The sequence below is a fragment of the Podarcis melisellensis genome, assembly GCF_964234715.1.
Source record: "Podarcis melisellensis genome assembly, chromosome: 8".
Lineage (NCBI taxonomy): Eukaryota > Metazoa > Chordata > Lepidosauria > Squamata > Lacertidae > Podarcis > Podarcis melisellensis.
The window spans coordinates 4,145,697-4,165,969 of NC_138540.1; the positions used below are offsets into that span (position 1 = coordinate 4,145,697).

General features: G+C 46.8%; 1 protein-coding gene across 1 annotated transcript in view; it reads left to right on the forward strand.

The window, feature by feature from the left end:
* The first annotated feature begins 19,087 nt into the window (after nucleotides 1–19,087).
* Nucleotides 19,088–20,273, forward strand: part of LOC309375513 (hexokinase-2) — a 57,366-nt gene continuing 56,180 nt past the window's right edge. Inside the window, exon 1 of the mRNA XM_081921285.1 lies at nucleotides 19,088–19,236. Coding sequence (XP_081777411.1) covers nucleotides 19,189–19,236 — 48 coding nt within the window. The 5' untranslated portion in view covers nucleotides 19,088–19,188. The remainder of the gene's footprint in view (nucleotides 19,237–20,273) is intronic.

Here is a 20,273-nt window from a genome sequence, read left to right on the forward strand (position 1 = left end):
ACCAGGACAGGCTAGAAATGCTTCAAGTACTGATCTAGATGGACCCAATGATTTGACTCAGTATAAGACAGCTTCCTCAAACTTCCTAAAGAGTAAGAAGTTTTGTGTGGTGAGGTTCTTATGGTGCTGCAGCCTCGAACCTGGCTTCTGTGTGGAGCTGCAGGATTGTGAAATCATCCACTGACCAAGGGGCAGAACCCTCATTGAGTCTGCAGATGTTACAAAACTAGGAGGGTAGAACAGAAACTGACCAAAACTAACAAAATGTGATTCAACATCAGACCAACAGGACAATCAGGCCAAACAAAATAAACCCAAAGCCCAGGATGGGCTTAGCAGTACATGCAAAAAGGGGCAGCCGGCCATAAGACATCCATGGGGCTGGTCAGAGATGCTTTGGTTTCTCAAATTTCAGCCGTGTCTCCCTGTGTGACACTAAAATTCCATCTCCAGTGTTTTCTGTGGTCCACGTACTCGGCTGCTGATGTTCAAGTGAAGAGCTCATACATGTGCGATCTGGGCTGGTATAACATGTGAGTAGGTGTCCTTGGAAAGGATTGTGTTCAGTGGGTTGTGAGGTGACATGAAGGCACCTTCTGTGAGCTACCGTGGCTCCTTCACACAGGCAAGTCTCCCTTGATGCTGCCGTCCTCTTGTGCCCCACAAGGTGTCCTTGGAAAAGCAGAGTATTAAAAACAACAACTGGATCTTGCACATGGAACATAGGACTTACACAAAGTCAAGCCATTGATCCATCTAGCTCAGCATTGTCTGCAGTGATTGGCTGCAGGATTTCAGGTAGGGTTCTCTCCCAGCCCAAAAGGAGATGCCAGGGAATGAACCTGGGAGCTTCTGCAGGCAAAACAGATGCTCTACCACTAAGCTGCGGCCCTTCCCCACGGTGGGAACAACAGGCTGACAACAAATATAATCCCCAGGGTCCCTTCCAACTCTACAATTCTATGAGATATGCTCATGAAGTCTGAACTGGCCATGACAGATCTGGAATGAGACCTTGAGGTCGTAGTGGATAGCTCAATGAAGATGTCAACCCAGTGTGCAGCGGCCATGAAGAATGAGAACAGGATGCTGGACTAGATGGGCCATTGGCCTGATCCACAAGAGCTCTTCTGATGTTCTTAGGCTGCCTGTGCATTATCAGTGCAACCAGGGCAAGGAGAAGACCTGGGCAGGGATTCCAGCTGGCAACTCCAGGCTGAATGGTCCTCCCCACCAGCCCACCATCTCCCCTTCTCTGGCTTTTTGCTGATGCATGTCATGGACTAGCTGGATGCAGAGGACTGGTGGGAGGCACCAGCCAAGGAACCCCCAAGGGAACCCCCTGGGGAAGAAGGCTCAGAGCCAGGAGACTGGTGGTGGGATGACGATGAGTGGTCAGAGGGAGAAGCGCTGTCAAAATTTGAAGAGGCAACTGGGTGTAGTGAGCAGGAAGAGGCTGCGGCAGAGAGCAGTCCAGAATCAGAGGCAGGAGGCAGAGATAATGCAGGCTGTCTCCCCCTCCTGTTGTGACCAGCTTTTCTCTCCCCTGTTCTCTCAGAACCAGACGAGGTATGAAGAGGGAGGAGCAAAAACAGACAAGCCAACGGAGCCTCAGATTGCTTGGGAAGGGCGAAACCTAAGAGAACTGTGGGAAGGAGGAGACCTTCAGTTCTCACTGCTTCCTTATTGGGGCAAGATCTACTGGAAAGAGTGGCTGTGATCACTAAGCCTGCAATGTTTTGGTTTCTTTGAATAAAGAGTTAACTTCACTGACACCGCTGACTCCAGCTTCTGACAATGCATCCCAGCACAAACAGCACTTGGGGATCTTCTGCATCAGATGATGATGGGGAACTCTTCACACCACCAGCCCTGGCTCCTGGATCATCTCCTTCCTTTCACTCTTTTTGCAGAGTGATCAGTTAATTTCCTTTCCCTTTCTTTGCTGGATGCATGTTTTTCTTGCCCTTGAGACGTGTGTCTAAGCGGAAGATTCTAATTGGGGCAAAGTCAAACTACAGCCATGATGTGCCAGCAGGAAAGGGAGCCGCTCTGGCCTTTGTTTTCAGCATGCAGCTCCTCGTGCTGCCTGGAGCACCCTGAGGTCATCAGCTGGGGCACGTGTCCTGGCGTCCCCCGTCAGGCAGTGAGCTGATTCACCCAGCTGGCAGAGCCAGGCTTGCAAGAAACTTGACTGCTTGCATTAGGCTCATTCACACAAGGCTGCCTTTGGTTTTTATTAACCACAGAGTTTCTGTAAGATTTGGTTGTCAAAATGGGCATTCTCCTTAAAATGTGAACCAGGTCTGTGTCAGGTGTCTTTTGCTGTTATTCTAAAGGTGGGGAGTGGAAACTGCACAGCATGATCTTGACTGAGTCAGTTGGTCCATGAATGAGCTAGAATTTGATTCCATCTTTGGGTATCTGGGACAGCGAAGTAGTTAATACACAAAACTCACATCACTCGCAGTGAAATTGCTGCTTCATGAGTTGAGCAGATCAAGCCAGGCGTTCTCTCCCTCCCCACCCCCAGAGTGCTTGCAATCGGATTGACTTCCTGGATCATCATTATGTAAGATTGTAGAGTGTAATTTGCTAGATTATTCAATTCATTTTTATCTTGCTCAGTGAGAAAGGGGAGGGGAAATGTTACTTTGACCAGCTAGTCAGAACAGATTGCCCAATAGGGATGTGATAGAGTTAGATGTGAGTCAGGGGCCGGCTGCAAATGGTTTGCAAATTGGTGGCTTCTTCCCATTTAGACCTTGTGTGACCTGTCTCCACTGGAGAAAGTGCTGTGAAACTGAAAACTCCTGCATTGCAGGGGTTTGGACTAGATGACATTTTGGGCCCTTCCAACTCTCTAGTTCTATGAATCCAACTAAACATCAGGAGGAACTTTTCTGACAGCAAGAGCTGTTTGACAGTGGAACAGTCTCCCTTGGGAGGTAGCGGACTCTCCTTCCTTGGAGGTTTTTAAGTAGGGGTTGGACAGCCGTCTGCCAATCAATCACCTGCAGACATATGACATCATATTAATGACAGGTGGGTGGCCCCGCCCACCTGCCCAAGGTAGAGGAGGGAGTGATAAGGATCTGGCTCATTAGCCACAAAGGTTCCACATGTTGGCCTTTGGCTTTTGCATCAACTGGGATCTGATAAGAGAGAATCCATTTGTAACAGCTCTTTCCAGCAGCTAGAATGTCACACCCTTCGAATTTTCAGGAAGAGCTACCTACAAGTTGTCCGAAGGAGCAGGGAGAGGTTGTAGTTTTAAACTGAGTTGTAACCTTAGTGGGGGAAATGGGGAAGGAAAAAGGGCTGCAATTGTTTCTCAGCCTAAGTGACAGAGAGGCATGGGCAGGGGGTAGGACTGGGTCAGAGGAAGAGTGGCAGAGTGAGACCAAAGGAGAGGGAGGGAGAGAATAGAGGAAAGGGAGCAAGAAAAAGGGTGTCTCACCTATGTTTTGACTCTGGCCTAACCCACAACTAGAACATGACCCCAAACAGGGAATGAACACAAAGGAATGTAACCCATGACAGAAAAAGGTTGCCCATCCCTGTTATTATGAATGGACACATAATATAATGATCTAAAGGTGTCATAATCCTCCAGTTCTTGCTTGGAAGGACCAACCCTGGGAAAAAGGCTCTCTGGGAATATCCTACCATTCTGGAGATTGCAACACGTCACCTATTGTGTGACAGTATCGAGCACGGAGTCCAGCACCCCTAATGTCCTGGTTGGGTTTTCTAAACCACAGAAGTTCCTTCCTATTATTACTATGCAAGAAAATTTGCAGTGTTGTGAAATCTCGGAAGCCAGGAAGATTTGGAGCCGGAGTCATGAGATCTGAATCTTGCACAGCTCCCATTCATTTCAGTGGCTTCTACTCATGAGAACTTACTTCTGGAAAGCACGTAGAGTCTTTTCTGTGGGCCTGGAGGAATTATACCCTGACACAAAGGAACTTCTACACTTTGAAAAAGTCAGCTGTCAAAAGTGTATCAAAACTGATTTTTTTTTTAAAAAAATAAAGAGCCCACACGCAATGCGATATTTTCACTTCCTTATCCATAATCTTCATTTCCCCCCACACCTTCTCTTTAGAATGATTTCCCCACTTTAAAATGGGCACTCATCCAGTACTGGAGGTGCATTAATGACTGCTCAGATCCATGATCAGAATAAAGGCACAGGAAGGCCTCTTGCAACTGTTATAAGAATTCTAAGACGTCATAAAGAAAATGAATGTTCATAAGTGCAGAAGGTAAACACACATCCATAAGTCTGAAATAGTACAGGAGAGCAATCCTGAAGCCATCTTGACTCTGAACGTCCCCAAATATTTCCTATGCATAAATAAATATATTGGAAAAACCTCTCCCAATAGTTCTTTTCACTTAAAAATCCTTCAAATCCAGTCAAAAGAGCCTATTTTGTGTATGAATAGGGGATGTCTGTGACAATGGTTTCGAAAACTACGGAATTTACCATTTCAAAAAATGGCCCAGACTGGCCAGGATAACGCAGTCAGCTAGCAGTATCTAGTATTTTGACAAACAGGAGACAAACTGCACTCTCAAATTTCCGCGTAGACCACCTCTTTCTGTGATGCTTTTTGGGTGGTCTTTGGCTAAGGGGTTGGGCTGTCACACACCTTTGCTCTGGGCCCTCACCTCCTTGCAAGGTGGGAGACGGGACTTTGTTGTAACAGAGTGCAGTTGACCTCAGAGTGCAGGCAGGACAAAGCAGGATATGATGCTCCTTTAGGTAGATGGGTTCAAGGTGAAAGCTTTGAACCGAGCCCAGTGACAAACTGGCAACCATTGCAAGTGTTTAAGGACTGCTGTTCTAGTGTTGTTTGGCCCGTCAATATATTTATTTTATTTTATTTTATTTTATTTTATTTTATTTTATTTTATTTTATTTTATTTTATTTTATTTTATTTTATTCATTGCAATTATATCCCACCATTTTCCCCAAGGAGCTCAAGGAGGCACATTTAATTCTCACAACAACCCTGTGAGGTAGGCTGGGCCGAGAAGCAGCAACTGGCCCTAGGTCGCCCAGTGAGCTTTATCCTGAGTGGGGATTTGAAGTCTCCCAGGCCCTCTTCCGACACTCTAACCACTACACCACACTGGCTCTGATTGACACATTTTGCACCATTCATATTTCTCGACTGTCTTCAAGGACAGCCCCACCACACAAAGTTGTTTCTTAAAGGCACCACAAAACTATTTGACAGAACTTTGTGATACACCACAGATAACATTGTCCTATTTCAGAAAGCAGGTCAGTGTTGCAATGCGCAGATTTCCTTGTGAGCTTGACTGATTTGTACAAAACATTCAGTTGCTGAAGTGTCTTGACTGGAGGTGGAGAAAGAGCACAGGGAAGTCCATTGTTACCGCACCACAGAATTCCCAAATTGCCCAGTCGAAGCTTGAGGTGAGAAGCAGGAATAGGATATGATTAGATTCAGCAAGAAGCTCCTCCTGGCCTTCCGTCATCATCCAGTGATTGACACCCCATGGCAAGGCTGGGCAACAGTTCAGAACACAGGTGCTGCTGCAGCATTGCTAGCAAGCTGAGGGCAAGTTTGCTCTTGCATTGCATGATTAGCACACCCCTTCCTGTTATGAAATCATTTCCAAGAAGTATGTGCCACCTTTCTAGAGCGTTTACGATTTGCATCGAGCAGGCTGAAAAAAAGAGAATGGAAATAACTGCCTTGACATCTTTTATGTAGAGGGTTGCCTAATGGTGGTTGCCCAAATCCCGAGAGCCTAATTTGCTCCTGCCCACCTAGCAGTTTGAAAGCACGTCAAAGTGCAAGTAGATAAATAGGTACCACTCTGGTGGGAAGGTAAACGGTGTTTTCGTGCGCTGCTCTGGTTCGCCAGAAGCGGCTTAGTTATGCTGGCCACATGACCTGGAAACTGTTCTCCGGCTCCCTCGGCCAATAAAGCAAGATGAGCACCGCAACCCCAGAGTCGGCCACGACTGGACCTAATGGTCAGGGGTCCCTTTACCTTAACCTTTTTAAAGGGTCATTTAGCCCCTCCCCCATGACCTCTCAGGTTACACTTCGTCTACCCATGAAACACAATTTGGAGGATCTTTAATTTGGATTTTGCTGTGTGCCACAGGGGGTTCTTTCTTGCAGTTTAGGCAATAATGCCAATACCATCTTGCTTATTTGCCAAAACCGCAACAGCCAATAAATGTTAAGAGAAATGCAAATAAAATAGGTATTTATTTAGAGTAAATGGTGTCGCTGCTTGAGGCAGCAATTGCAAAGACGCAGGAAATGAGATGGCGAGTGAGTATGACACAACACAGGGGAAACCCAAGCCCACATTGCCTGGACCAATAGTTTAGACTTCAACTCTCCCTATTACACAGAGAGAATCACAGAATCATAGAATTGTCACGTTGGATGGGATTTCAAGTGTCATCTAGACCAATCCCTTGCAAAAATTCTCACTTCAGCAGAGGTATTAAAAGCACTGGAGCTAACTCCTCCTTCTTGTCTGATCACATTTACACAGGGGCTGTTAGGGGGTGGGCACTTTTCCCTTTCTTCCTAAAAAGAACTCTTACTCACCAGGTGCAAAGCACAGTGCTGTTGAAGCCTCATCCACCCACCACCATAATTTGCCCAGAGGTAGATCAACATATGCAAATTTGCACCATAGGCAACCTCCTCAGCCTGATGGCAGCTGGCCCGGTGACACAAATGCTGCCTGTCTCTGACCTCTTGTGAATAACTTAGCAGAGCAGGGGTGCCCTTCCTCCTGGGACTGGGAGAAGAACCAGCAGGAATGTCAGTCGACCCAGAGATCTTTGAGGTCCCTTCCGGACAACTTTGATTGCCTTTGTTGAGCTTGGCCTGCACTCAGGGAAGAGGCACTCTGCAGCGATGAGCCATCTGACCCTCCCAGCTTGGCAGGGGGCAAAGGGAGCTCTGATACAACCAAGGACTGAGCTGAAGGTTGCCTATGGGCCCCGAGTGCCAGGACCAGCCCAATAGATTTTGCTGCCTGTGGCAAAGGACAAGAGATTCCCAATCTCCCCATTCAGTGTGCAAAAGCCAACCAGGTTGCACCTCACATCAACACCATACAGGGGGCAACATCCTCTGCTACACCCAAGAGATGCTGTCTGTGTGACATATGCTCAAATGCCTCCCCATTGCTGGCCACTCTGCAGCATCTGCCGCCTGAGGCGACTACTGCAGTCTGCCTAACGGTAGGGCCAGCACTGCCAGGTGCATCATGTTTGTGGGGCATAAGCAGCAAACAGAAGCAAGCAAGGGACTCTCGTGACACAGGTGACAAAAACCAAAATTTTCCCAGAGGGTGGTGTGTGTGTGTGCTTGGCACCTGCATCTCTTTTTCCTGTTCTTCCCAAACATTGCAGAAGCAGGCCTTCTTCTTTGGCTGCTCCCCACCCACCCAGGGTGCTGTGCTTGGACTCTCCACTTCCATCTGGATCTGGACCATAAATGAATCAAAAATAAACCTGCTGGTCTCATGCTGGTCTCATGATGCCTTTATACAACTCCATGGCTCAACTGCATCTGGAATACTGTGCAGAATTACAGTCACCTCACCCCAAAAATGATATTGCAGAGTCAGAAAAGGTTCAGGAAAAGGCAACCAGAATAATCTGGAGGGTGGAGCAACACCCCTGTGAGGAACAGTTGCAGCATTTGGGACTTTTTAATTTAGAGAAAAGGCAAGCAAGTGGCGACATGATAGAAGTTGGCAAAATAATGCATGGCAGGGAGATAGCAGATAGAGGAAAGGTTTTCTCCATCATAGCGTTAGAACTCTTGGATATCCAAAAAAGCTGAATGGTGGAAGATTCGGGACAGATAAAAAAAAGGATTTCTTCCTGCAGCACATTGTTAAACTATGGAACTCCCTTCCACAGGAGGCGGGGGGGGGCACCAACCTGGATGGCTATAAAAGAAGATTTTTAAAAAAGGTTTTATGTATACTTTTCAAATTCATACATTTCATTAGTTTTACAATCATTTTAACATTACAAAGTTTGACTTCCTTCTCCCTCTTTCTGCAGTTCCTTAAGTTTATTAATATCTTCTGCATATCCAAATTCATTTAATTTGCTCATTTAATTATCTTCTTTAAATATACACTCTTGTGAAACTGCAGGTTATTACAATAATCCTGCCAATGTTTTTATCTGTTTGCAATGCATCTGTAAATATTCAATAAACCATTTCCATTCTTTTATAAAGCGTTTGATTTCTTATTCTTCCATTAAGTTTCTGTACATTCCGTAAGTTTTTGTATCCATTCTTCCTTTACTGGGACTTCTGTTTTCCCCCATTTTGGGCGAGTAACATTCTTGCTGCTGTAGCCACATACATTGAAAAAAATTCTATACAATTTAGGTAGTTCTGTCCCTATAATTCCCCAAAGAAAAGCTTCTGGTATTTTGTACAATGGTTATTTTAAACATCCTTTTCAATTCATTGTATATCATTTCCCAAAAGAAGATTAGACAAATTCATGGAGGACAGGGCTGTCAATGGCTCCTTGCCAGGATGGCTCTGCTCTGCCTCCACAGCTGGAAGGAGCAGTGCTTCTGAATTCTTCTGAATACCAGTTGCTGGAAACTGCTGAAGGAAGGGAGGCTGCTCTTGTGCTTGGGTCCTGTTTGCAGACTTCCCACAGGCATATGGATGGCCACTATGAGAACAGGACACTGGACTGGATGGGCCATTGGCCAGGCATAATAATAATAATAATAATAATAATAATAATAATAATAATATTGTACCGCACCCATCTGACTAGGTTGCCCCAGCCACTCTGGGTGGCTTCCAACATATATTTTGTTGTTGTTTAGTCGTGTCTGACTCTTCGTGACCCCCTGGACCAGAGCACGCCGGGCACTCCTGTCTTCCACTGCCTCCCACAGTTTGGTCAGACTCATGTTTGTAGCTTCGAGAACACTATCCAACCATCTCGTCCTCTGTCATTCGCTTCTCCTTGTGCCCTCCATCTTTCCCAACATCAGGGTTTTTTTCCAGGGAGCCTTCTCTTCTCATGAGGTGGCCAAAGTATTGGAGCCTCAGCTTCAGGATCTGTCCTTCCAGTGAGCACTCAGGGCTGATTTCCCTAAGAATGGATAGGTTTGATCTTCTTGAAGTCCATGGGACTCTGGGACTCCAACAAAACCATAATAAAACATTAAACATTAAAAAGCTTCCCTAGACAGGGCTTCCTTCGGATGTCTTCTAAAGGTGATATAGAAGAGCTTGATCCAGCAGGAGCTGCTTATGTTCTTCAAGTAGGTCCATTGTAACGTCTTTTCCAGTTGCTCTGAGACAGCATCATGTGCCTTGTATAACTCACATTTCCCTGACATGATCTAAATGAAGCCATGCCGGGAGGCAGACTGTGGAGCAGGCAGTGGCCAGGCAGGCACGGGGCTTAGCTGGCTTCCCGCTGCTCTTTCCCTCTCTCATCTGCTTGACAAAACTTGCCTTGCCAGAGGCCACCCTTCCCTGGAATTGCTTGATCTTGGTGGCCATCTTTTCTTTTTCTTGGAGAGCTGGTTTAAGTTAAGGTTACCAGATTGTCAATGAATCCGGGGACACTTTTCAACTTCAATGGATTTTGTATGGGGACTGGTTTGCAAATCCGGGGACTGTCCTTGGGAAATGGGGACGTCTGGTAACCTTAGTTTATGTACAACAGAGGAGAAACAGCAGAAGCTTTGGTTCCCAGTCTGCATGCCACTAATCCTCAAGTTGGGGCAGATGATGCTATTCTGCTTCTTTCCAAGGGTACCCAAAACCGTCCTAATCTCCCCCCCCCCATTTCAAATGCTCATCTCTCATCTCACCTCAGCTAAGAATGCACGAGCTTGCCATGAGGAGCCAATGTTACCTCAATTCCTCTATGTACAGCCTGGAAAATGGGGAGCATTTTAGGCATGTCCCGTTTGGGGAGATGATGCACAGAGGCCCTTGTGTCCTGGAACTGCTCTAAGCCGTCCCTCCAGGGAGACACCACCTGGCCCACCCAGGCTTAAGGGAGCCCCTGTTGCTTCTCTTGAACTTGCACAAGCTTCCTTTCCTTGACTTCTAAACATTTTTCTTCTGAAATGGAAAATCAAAGCTTATCCTAAGCTCAGGTTATTATTTTATTAGTAATATTTATTGCATTTATTACAGGTTGCCATAATTTTTCCCATTTGCTGATTAGATTAGGACTTCCACTCACCCGTAAAGTGATTATGATAAACTGGCTGATATACTACCACAAAGTGATTAAATTGCAATAAAAAGTTTAGTTAAGAGGTTGCCAGGTCCAAATGTTCTGTTTAAAATGCCCATAAACAATCATGTTGTTTTAGAGTTCTGGTCCAGCAGCCTGCAGGTGGTCAGTTTGGGACCTGCACTCCTCAGGCATCCAAGTTTAAAATTGGCCAAGGATGCCATTTGGGAAGGACAATTCCATGGCATGGAAAACGTAGATAAAAACTTTTCTCCCTGTCTCTTAACACTAGAACTCATGGACATCTAATGAAGCTGGATGTTGGAAGATTTAGGAAGGGTAAAATGAAGTACAGTCGTACCTTGGAAGTCAAGTAGCTGAGTTCCCGAACATTTTGGCTCCCGAATGTCGCAACCCTGAAAGTGACAGTTCCGGTTTGCGAACTATTTTTGGAAGTCAAACGTCCGATGGGGCTTCCACGGCTTCTGATTGTGTCCTGGAACACAAAAAGAAGCTGTGCTTTGGTTTTCGAACATTTTGGAAGTCGAACAGACTTCTGGAACAGATTGCATTTGACTTCCAAGGAACGACTGTACTTCTTCACACAGAGCATACAGGGAAGTAGCGCTGTCTGCAGGTGCCTGGGGCGGGCGCATGCATGCGCTCCCTCAGGCGGAGCCGGAGCATGTTACCCCAGGCCATGCTGCTGCTGCCACTAGGTGGGGGCAGGGCGCAGAGGGTGCTCTTCAGGCAGGCAGGAGTGGAGAGAGCATGGAGGGTGAAGAGCACCCTCTGCGCTCTTTGGGTGGTTGCATGTCAGGCACATGTGGGGGGTGCCTGGTTCGTGGCTCCCCAAGATTCTGCACCCAGGTCTACAGCCCCCCCTGGGGCCCCTGCTATGCCACTGAGTGTATAGTTTAACTTCCCTGCTTGCCTCTTCTGCCCTTTGGGGGGTGACTGTGCCGTTGGGGTGGTGATGAGATCACACTGGCCTATCCATTCTGAATGTATTCTGAATGTTGTTATGTGATGCCAATAGAGGTTACTTGACGTGACTTGACTTCCCTGCCCTACTCTAGTCCATAAGAACATAGAAGATCCTGCTGGATCAGCCAATGGCCCATCTAGTCCAGCATCTTGTTCTCACCATGGCCAGCTTCGTGCATGTAGGAAACACAGAAGCAGGATTTGTGCACCAGATCACTCTCCTCTCCTGCCGTTTCTAACAACTGATGCTTAGAAGCCTTGTGGAGGCGGAACAGAGCCATTGGGGCTAGGAGCCATCAAGAGCCCTCCATCCTCCGTGAATTTGTCCAACCCTCTTTGAAAGGCACCCTTAAAAGTGGCTGTCACTGCCTCCTGTAGAAGTGAGTTCCATAGGTTAATTCTGCACTACAGGAAGAAGTCCTTCCTTTTATCCATCCTGAGTCTTGCAGGATTTTGCATCATTGGATTACCACCAGTTCTAATGTTATGATACAGGGAGCAACACTTTTCTCTATCCGCTTTCTCCAGGCCATGCAGAATTTTATACGCCTCTATTATGTTACCACTTAGCCTTTTTTGTCTAAACGAAAAAGTCCCGAACACTGTTCCATATAACCGCTGCATCCTTCTCCAGGGGCCTCTCTGGTCCTTGCAGGCCCCTATAGCCACAGAGGTTCAGCGGCGTCACTTCAGCAGCTGAGACCCACAGGCTACCCAGCTGGTCTGATGCTTGTGCCCTCTATGGGAGGTCGTTTTGGGACAAAGCCCTATTTTCTGTGTTGCTGTTCCTGCTGCTTGCAGTGGTGGCAGTCTATAGATCCTCCGTCTGGCTGAATTAACAGTGCATCATCACCGCTGCTTTAAACCTCTTTTCTTTTCGCTGCCCATTCCATTGCAACACAAGGAGGAAGCCGCCAGGCTTGTGTGTGTGTGTGCCTGGGATCACGTACTTAGCAGAGTGAATGAAAGGCAAATGGACTCAGCTGGGGTGTTGCCAAGAAACCCAGGCAGCATCGCTGCTGCTGCTGCTTGCTCTCTTTCTTCTGTTGGCATTGCTCCCCACCCCCGTCTGCTTCTGCTGATGGTTAAGCCAGGAGAGAGAGAGAGAGAGAGAGAGAGAGAGACTCTGCATAAGCTGTCATGTGAGATCCAGAGCTGATGATCTGCTTTAGAGGGCACCCAGTTAGGGAACCAGCCACATGCCCACACACGTGGGTCAGGCACACACACCCTTCCTACTCCCCCCTGCCACATGCCCACGAGATGGCAAGAGAATCGGAATGGCAGATCAAGGCTTGGCCAAGGGTGCGTATGCGACACAGCTGTGCATGTGTGTGCATGCATGTTAGGTACCGATGGGAAGAGCATGCAGCCAACAAAGGTCCTTAGCCAGCACACTGTAGTGGTGAGATGGGAGTTGTAGTTCAAACGTCTGGAGAGTCCCAGGCTGGGCAAGGCTGGTCTGACACATCTGCAAAAGAAGAGCCATCTATAGAATTACATAAGTGAATATAGGGGCACAGTTAAAAAGCAACAGCAACACATTCATAGCCTTCATTGTTGCCAAAATTCTAGTTATGTCTATTTCAGAGCCCAGTCAGCTGGCTTATCTATTAAAATGTGCCTTATTCAAGGTGGATTCTGATCCTGAAAGAGCCAAGAGCAGACATACAGCATCATACAACATAATTAAAAACATTAACAAAATGCAAAACAAACAAAAACTCATACATATATACACACACATCAGTTTCCAAACTTCTAAAAATACCCCACCCGGCAAGGACTGGACACAGGGGTCAACAGGGAAGCTTTCAGGCTACATCTAAGTGCTAGTGACATAGTGAACAGATGCACTTCATGGGGGGGTGTCCCAAAATTGGAGTGCTGCTGCAGAGAAGCCCTGCTGAAGGTCTCCACTACAGCCCCACCCCCAGATCATTCCCCTCGGTACAACCACGGCAAGGAGAAAGGTGGTGAACACTCCTTCGCTGGAGGTTTTTAAACAGAATTTGGGTGGCCTCATCTCAGGGATTCTTTAGCTGTGGTTCCTGCACTGAAGGGGGTTGGACTAGATGACTCTTGGGGTCCCTTCCAACTCGAAAACACCATGACTCTATGCTTCTTAAGGGCTGGTTAGTAATGGGAGAGACCATCTTTTAAGTACTTGGGCCCCAAATTCTTCAGGGTTTTATGCACTAGTGCCAGCGCCTTAAAGGTCACAGGCCCTGCAGTGCTTTCGGGAGCAGGGACACATGGCCTCACCTTGCTGCCCCCTTTAAGAGCCTGGCAGGCGGCTGCAGCTTCCAGAAAGTATTCAAGGGCAGCCCCAGATAACGAGCATCTCTATTACTGCCTTAAGCTTAGTCGGATCATTAGTCCAGTCCCAGGCAGAGATAGGTTCCTTCCCAGGTCTGCTAGGTGAGACCGTTTTAACTGGAGACACCAGAGATTGAGCCTGAAAACGTCAGCATGCAAGGCAGGTGCTGCAGCAGTGAGCTGTGGACTCAAAACTATCTACTCCTTTTAGTAAGACAGAGATAATAGTATTGGCCTTCCTTATTGCCTAGATGTTGTAAAATGACAGAGATAAGGTTTGTGAAGCCTTCTGATATGCTTATCAAAAGATGGGCAGTTGGAAGGGACAGTCAGCAACTTACTCAAGACTGCCTTTTGTTAGTGAGTAGCATATAAACTTTGGAATTGGACAGATTTTTTAAATTGGGTTTCCACCTTCTGCTGGCAGAAGAGGCAAAGCAAAAGTGTTCTCCTTCCTCCTCTCTTAAACTCTGGAAGCAGTTGCAGATATATAAGCCAATTCCTAGGCCTTCTCTGTGGAATGAGAACTGTTGTGAACAGACACTTATACGCACAGAGAATGGGCATCCACAACACCACTGCTGTGTGCTTTATTTGGGGCTATTTGCACTTAAGAACATCTAGTTCAGCAGTGATTCCTGCACTGGACTAGATGAGCCTCGGGGTCCCTTCCAGCTATAATTCTATGATCTTGTTACCAACTCTGCTGGTCAGTAATGAGGAGCTGCTACCAAGGAAAAAACTAGCAGGCTTCCTCTGTTCTTTGCTACCAGCATCTGCTACTCAGAGGTAAACTGCTTCCTGCAGGGAAGTTCCATCTAGTAACTGACTAATAGCCACTAGAGCAAATCCAGTTCTTCAGAACATAAGACAAGCCTGCTGGCTCCGGCCAATGGACCATCTAGTCCAGGATTCTGATCTCACAGTGCCTGTGGGAAGCCTGCAAGCAGGACAGGAGGACAACAGCACCCTACTCACTGGAGATTACCACCAACTGGTATTCAAAGGCATGCACCTGCTACTAGCCCATGTTGCCAGTAGCCATCGATAGCCCTTTCCTCCATGAATTTGTCTAATCCTCTTTTAAAGCCACCCATGTTGGTGCCTCCTGTCTCAGTGAGTTCCATAGTTTAACTCTGTGCTGTGTGAAGAAGCTTCCAACCTTCAGTTTCACTGGGTGTCCACAAGTTCGAGTGTTAGGAGAGAGAGGGAAGAAAACCTTTCTCTGTCCACTTCCTCCATGCCATGCCTGCATGCGTCATCTTGGAAACTTCCATCATGTACTCACCTTTTCCCTAGGCTAAAAAGTCATAAATGCTGCAACCTCTCTTCATACGTGAACCACTCCATCCCCTTGATCCCAGCTCTTTCTCAACCTTTTCCAACTCTACAATATCCTTTCAGAGCTGAGGCGACCAGACCTTGTACCCAGCATTCAAACTGCAGTTGCACCATAGACTTGTATAACAGAATTTTTGCATTGCATTCATTGCATTTATATCCCAGCTTTTCTCCAACAAGCTCAAGGTGGGGTACATGATTCTCCTCTTCCTCATTTAATCTCCACAACAAGGTTGTCAGGCACTACCTCACTCTATAAGACACACTTTTTCACTCTATAAGACACACTTTTTCCCTCCTAAAAAGTAAGGGGAAATTTGTGTGCGTCTTATGGAGCGAATGCAGGCTGTGCAGCTATCCCAGAAGTCAGAACAGCGAGAGGGATCGCTGCACAGCAATCCCTCTTGCTGTTCTGGCTTCTGGGATTCAGAATATTTTTTTTCTTGTTTTCCTCCTCCAAAAACTAGGTGCGTCTTATGGTCTGGTGCATCTTATATAGTGAAAAAATGGTAGTTTAGGCTGGGAGGCAGTGACTGGCCCAAGGTCACCCAGTGACCTTCATGGCTGAGTAGGGATTTGAACCCTGGTCTCCCAGGTGCTGGTCTGACACTCTAACCACTACACCACACTGATTATGGTACTGGCAAATTCATGTTGCACTGTTATAGTTGATTTGGCTTCCTTGCCCTGTCTACCACCCTGTTCCCCAAAAGACTAGAACTTTTGCAAAATTTGCAAATGCCTTGGGAAGTCTGGGGAAAGCCTTGTTTTGACATGTCATCCACGCTCCCTGCAGACAAATAAAGAGAAATGCTCAGCGTATACTTGGTCTGGAAGCAACTTGACTTTGTTTAACACTGCCCCGAAAAGCTCTTTAGTGCTTCAGCGTGTTTAATTGTAACTATTGAGTCCTTATCTGATAGCACAATGAGGAAAGCCTTCTGGTTTCAGGTCAACTGAGCTTGTTCCGGCTTGGCTCCTGCTCAGGTCAGCCAAGGGGAAATGTAAATGCCAGTCACACTAATTTGTATATTTGCATAGGCAAGGAGTGGTTCATATGACTACAACAATCATCCTTTTCAGGCACTCTATCCTCTCCTGCAGTGAGGGTTCCCTCAGAAGTTGGTAGATTCTCCTTCATTCGTTGTTTTTTTTTAAAGAGAGGTTGGATGGCCATCTGTCAGTGATTCTTAAGCTGTGATTGAAAAGGGGGCTGGACTAGATGACCCTTGGAGATCCCTTCCAGTTCTGCACAGCTCCCCTTCACATGAGGGGAAGGGGAGCATTCTCTTTGCTTGCTTCAAACCCTTAGCCATGCTCTGATCATCCAACCCCACCCTTTCCACCCATGGGGTCCCCTGGGCGCTTCCACAGGGCTCCCGGTGCCATTTAGAACCCAGATTGTGCAGGGTTCCCAATTGTGGGGTGACCCTAATTGTCCAGAGTTGGCTCCCTGCTCCAGACCTTCCACACCTGTGGATGGTGGAGGGCTGACATGACAGCAGGGGTCATTAATGAAATTCTATTTTACGGTGGGTAGCCAGTTACTAGAAACTGTGTTGAAAATCTTTGCCAGTAAAGTGGTCTCCCAGATGCTTCATGGAGTAGCAATATGGGCATGGATCCAAATGCTAAGAAAGCCTTAGAAATAGTGCAGAACAAATTCCTCAGGAAAGTGAAGCGGACGTGACAACAATACGGGCTAGAACTGACTATCTGTGTCTAAACTATGTGAAAAGACTTCAATCTCTCTTGGAGGAGAGATTCCCCACTTATGGCCCACACAGAAGGGGAACAGACCAAATGTTGGAAGGATGGCATCCAACACCTCTTGACCCAATATCAATCACAAGATCTCCAGGTGATCATGAAGATGGATAAGAGGCACTTAAGAGATTGTCTCTTTAGGTCCAGTGCAGAAAGGGATTTAACCATGATTGCCTCTAGCAAATGTTCACCATGGTTCCCACTTATCAAAACAAGAGCACATCCAAGCTAGTTATTTGACAAAACTCCACTTGCCGTACTAAGAATCGCTTTTACAGAATTACGATTCCAATTGATGTCCTCAGCGGTGGTGGATGGTCGGTATGGCAAAGTACAGTACAAGGAGAGACCTTGTCTGTGTGGGCAACCTTGCGTAGAGGACCTGTACCACTATTTATTGCAATGCCCGCTATACATAGAACCAAGAGACCAATATATAAAACCCCTGCTCATGAATGGAACACACTTGAAGAAGGTGGAAAGGAGGAAATGGCTGCTGAGTGATACTGATGACTTTGTAACTGATAAAGGAGCACTATATGTGTTGACAGCTAAGAAGATCAGGAGAAAAGAAATAGATAAAATAGTGGTCAATTGCAAAGGTGATTTAAGCTGGCACATTCTACCTGAGAACCCCTTGCTATTCTATCGTATGCAACAAATAATTTTTGGGAGAAGTGATTGTGGTTCATTGTATCTGCAGTGCCTGATGTTTTTATTTTTTATGATTATGGTTGCTTCTCTCTTTGTTCCCTTTGTGAATGAAGTCATGGCCTTTGGCTAGTGCAATAAAGTTGTTGTTGTTGTTGATGATGACAGCAGGGGTGGGACCAGTGAGCATGGCCTGCTCTTCCAATCACTTGTTCTTATCTAACAGGATGACTCATCATGCCTGAAAAGGGATCTTGTCTCCCAGGCTCATCCACACAATTCATCACACTGCTTTAAACAACCATAAAGTAAAGGTAAAGGGACCCCTGACCATTAGGTTCAGTTGTGACCGACTCTGGGGTTGCGGCGCTCATCTCGCTTTATTGGCTGAGGGAGCCGGTGTACAGCTTCCGGGTCATGTGGCCAGCATGACTAAGCCGCTTCTGGCGAACCAGAGCAGTGCACGGAAACACCATTTGCCTTCCCGCCGGAGTGCTACCTATTTATCAACTTGCACTTTGATGTGCTTTCAAACTGCTAGGTTGGCAGGAGCAGGGACCGAGCAACGGAAGCTCACTCCGTCGCGGGGATTCAAACCGCCGACCTTCTGATCGGCAAGCCCTAGACTCTTTGGTTTAACCCACAGTGCCACCCGCATCCCTAAACAACCATGGCTTTGCCCAAAGAATCCTGGGCTGTAGTTTGTTAAGGGTGCTGAGAACTGTTAGGAGACTCCTCTTCCCCTCCCAGAACTACTATTCCCAGAGTGGCTTAGCGGTCAATTCCTCTTCCCAGGGAACTCCAGGAATTGCAGCCCTGGGAGAACAACTCTCAGCACCTGTAGCAAACTACAGTTCCCAGGATTCTGTGCTGGGAAGCCATGGCTGTTTACAGTGGTTTCATGCTGTGTACAGGGGCCACAGTCTTAATACCAGATAATTTTCTAGTATTCAAACTAGTAATGTTTAAAGGCACCTAAATGGATGAATAAGCAAGCCTCCCTCCCCATCCCCAGTCTGATGTCCTCCAGATGTTTTGAATTATGACCTCCATCAGCACAGCTGTGTCATGCCAGCACTGGTGGGAGCCCAGCTGCTCTGGCTGAGACTGATGGGAGTTGTAGTCAAAACCATCCTGAAGGGACATCGCGGAATGGCAGAAACTCTCCAGGGTCTCAGAGACAGACGCACGCGCGCGCGCGCGCACACACACACACACACACACAGAGAGAGAGAGAGAGAGAGAGAGAGAGAGAGAGAGAGAGACCTTTTCTAACAGAATGAGTTCTTGAGAGAACCTTAAGAAAATCTGGAGGTGTCAGAGATTGAACTTGGCTGGGACCCCCCCACCTCTGCACACAAAAAGGGGGTTCAGTGACTGAGCTGCTGCCCCCACCTGCCCCCATGTTTTCAGCGCAGTTGCAGAAATGTCCCTCAGCTGCTTTGTGAAATCAAAATGAATAAGTTGCATTGAACCTCCGGCGTTACTCCCTCCTGCCGGCCACGTGCCAGTTTTACCCTGGAGCAGAGCAGGGCTGCAAGCAAAACTCCCAGCGCCCCAAAGATTCTGGCTTTTTACATCCACAGACAAGCCTTTTGACAGCAGAGGGGTGAATTATTTATTTATTTGGCTGCTCATCATCGCTCAGCTCTGGGATTAAACTGCTTCCTGCTACAATCCCGTATTTCTCTGCCTCAAGCCCAGGCAGTGACCTCCCTCCGTGAGTCTCGTAGATGCTAGCGCTCTCTCTTTCTCTCTCTCTCCACCCACTCAGTCCGTGTTGAGCAAGTCTTTAAAGAGGGAACTCCAGAGCAGGCACCACATTATTCTAAGTTGCTTCCACACAACTGAGAGAGAGGATGGCTGGCAGGGACCTTGATGCCATGGACCAGGAAATCTTCAACCAGGTAAGAGCACTCTCTTTTCACCTCTAAGCACCTCTCCTTATCTGTTTTGGTGAGAGGCAGAAGCAAGCCAGGCTTCAGTTTTTACAGCCCACTTCAAAAGAAGGTATCTTTAATAGGAATACACCTTAGGCAGGTGTGTGATTTTCAGCTTCCTCGAGCAAACAGGTAGCTCATCCTTCAGATGAACTTGGTGCAACCCTTTTCACTACAGGTTTAAATACTAGCATTCCAGTCTAGTGTTTCCTAGTCACTTGCAGTGTTTATAATGCTGAAAAGTTCAGGATGAACACAGCTTGCCTTGCTCCGTGGTGAATTTTCAGCTGGTGTGTTTTTCTCTGTGTGTCTTCTCTGTCTCTGATTCCTCCAAAGCCTGATAGGAAGGAAACACTGTATGGAAAACATAGTGATCAGGGAAAGGAGATGTTCAGCAACAGGAAAGATAAAATCTAGATGGACAATGCAAATATCTTGCATTGTCCGGGATGTATGTTGACACCCCGTATGTTGAAACTAGTTTCTTGTTCTGCATGATTCTGTTGACTTTACAGGGCAACATAAACTGATAAACTAGAGTTGTGCAGATAATTGAGACTGGAAGCAGAGAATGGTTTTTAAAGAAAGCAGTGTGATTGGACTATGTGCAAGGATGGGGAAGCTGTCGACCTCCAGAAACTGGAGGTCCATTGACCATGGTGGTCATGACTGATGGGAGTTCATGACTGATGTAAGGTCATGACTGATGGGAGTCCAATGACACCTGCAGGACATCTGGAACTGTATTCCTGGAGTAAATACCGTATATTAAGTGGGCATAAGGCCTCTAGGAAGAAGACTTAGAGAAGCATCTTCTGTTAACAGAACCCAGTGTCAAACTCATTATGTTTTCTGGTTGGATTTTGCTTCCAGTGTAACTGAACTGGCTTGGTTCTGGTTGAAGTTTGCTGCCCTTAGTTTAATTCTACAGAAAGGTGTTTTCCCGAAAATCTTGCTGCTGGTAGTAAGTGATGCAAGGTTCAGAATAGCATTTCCCCCACATA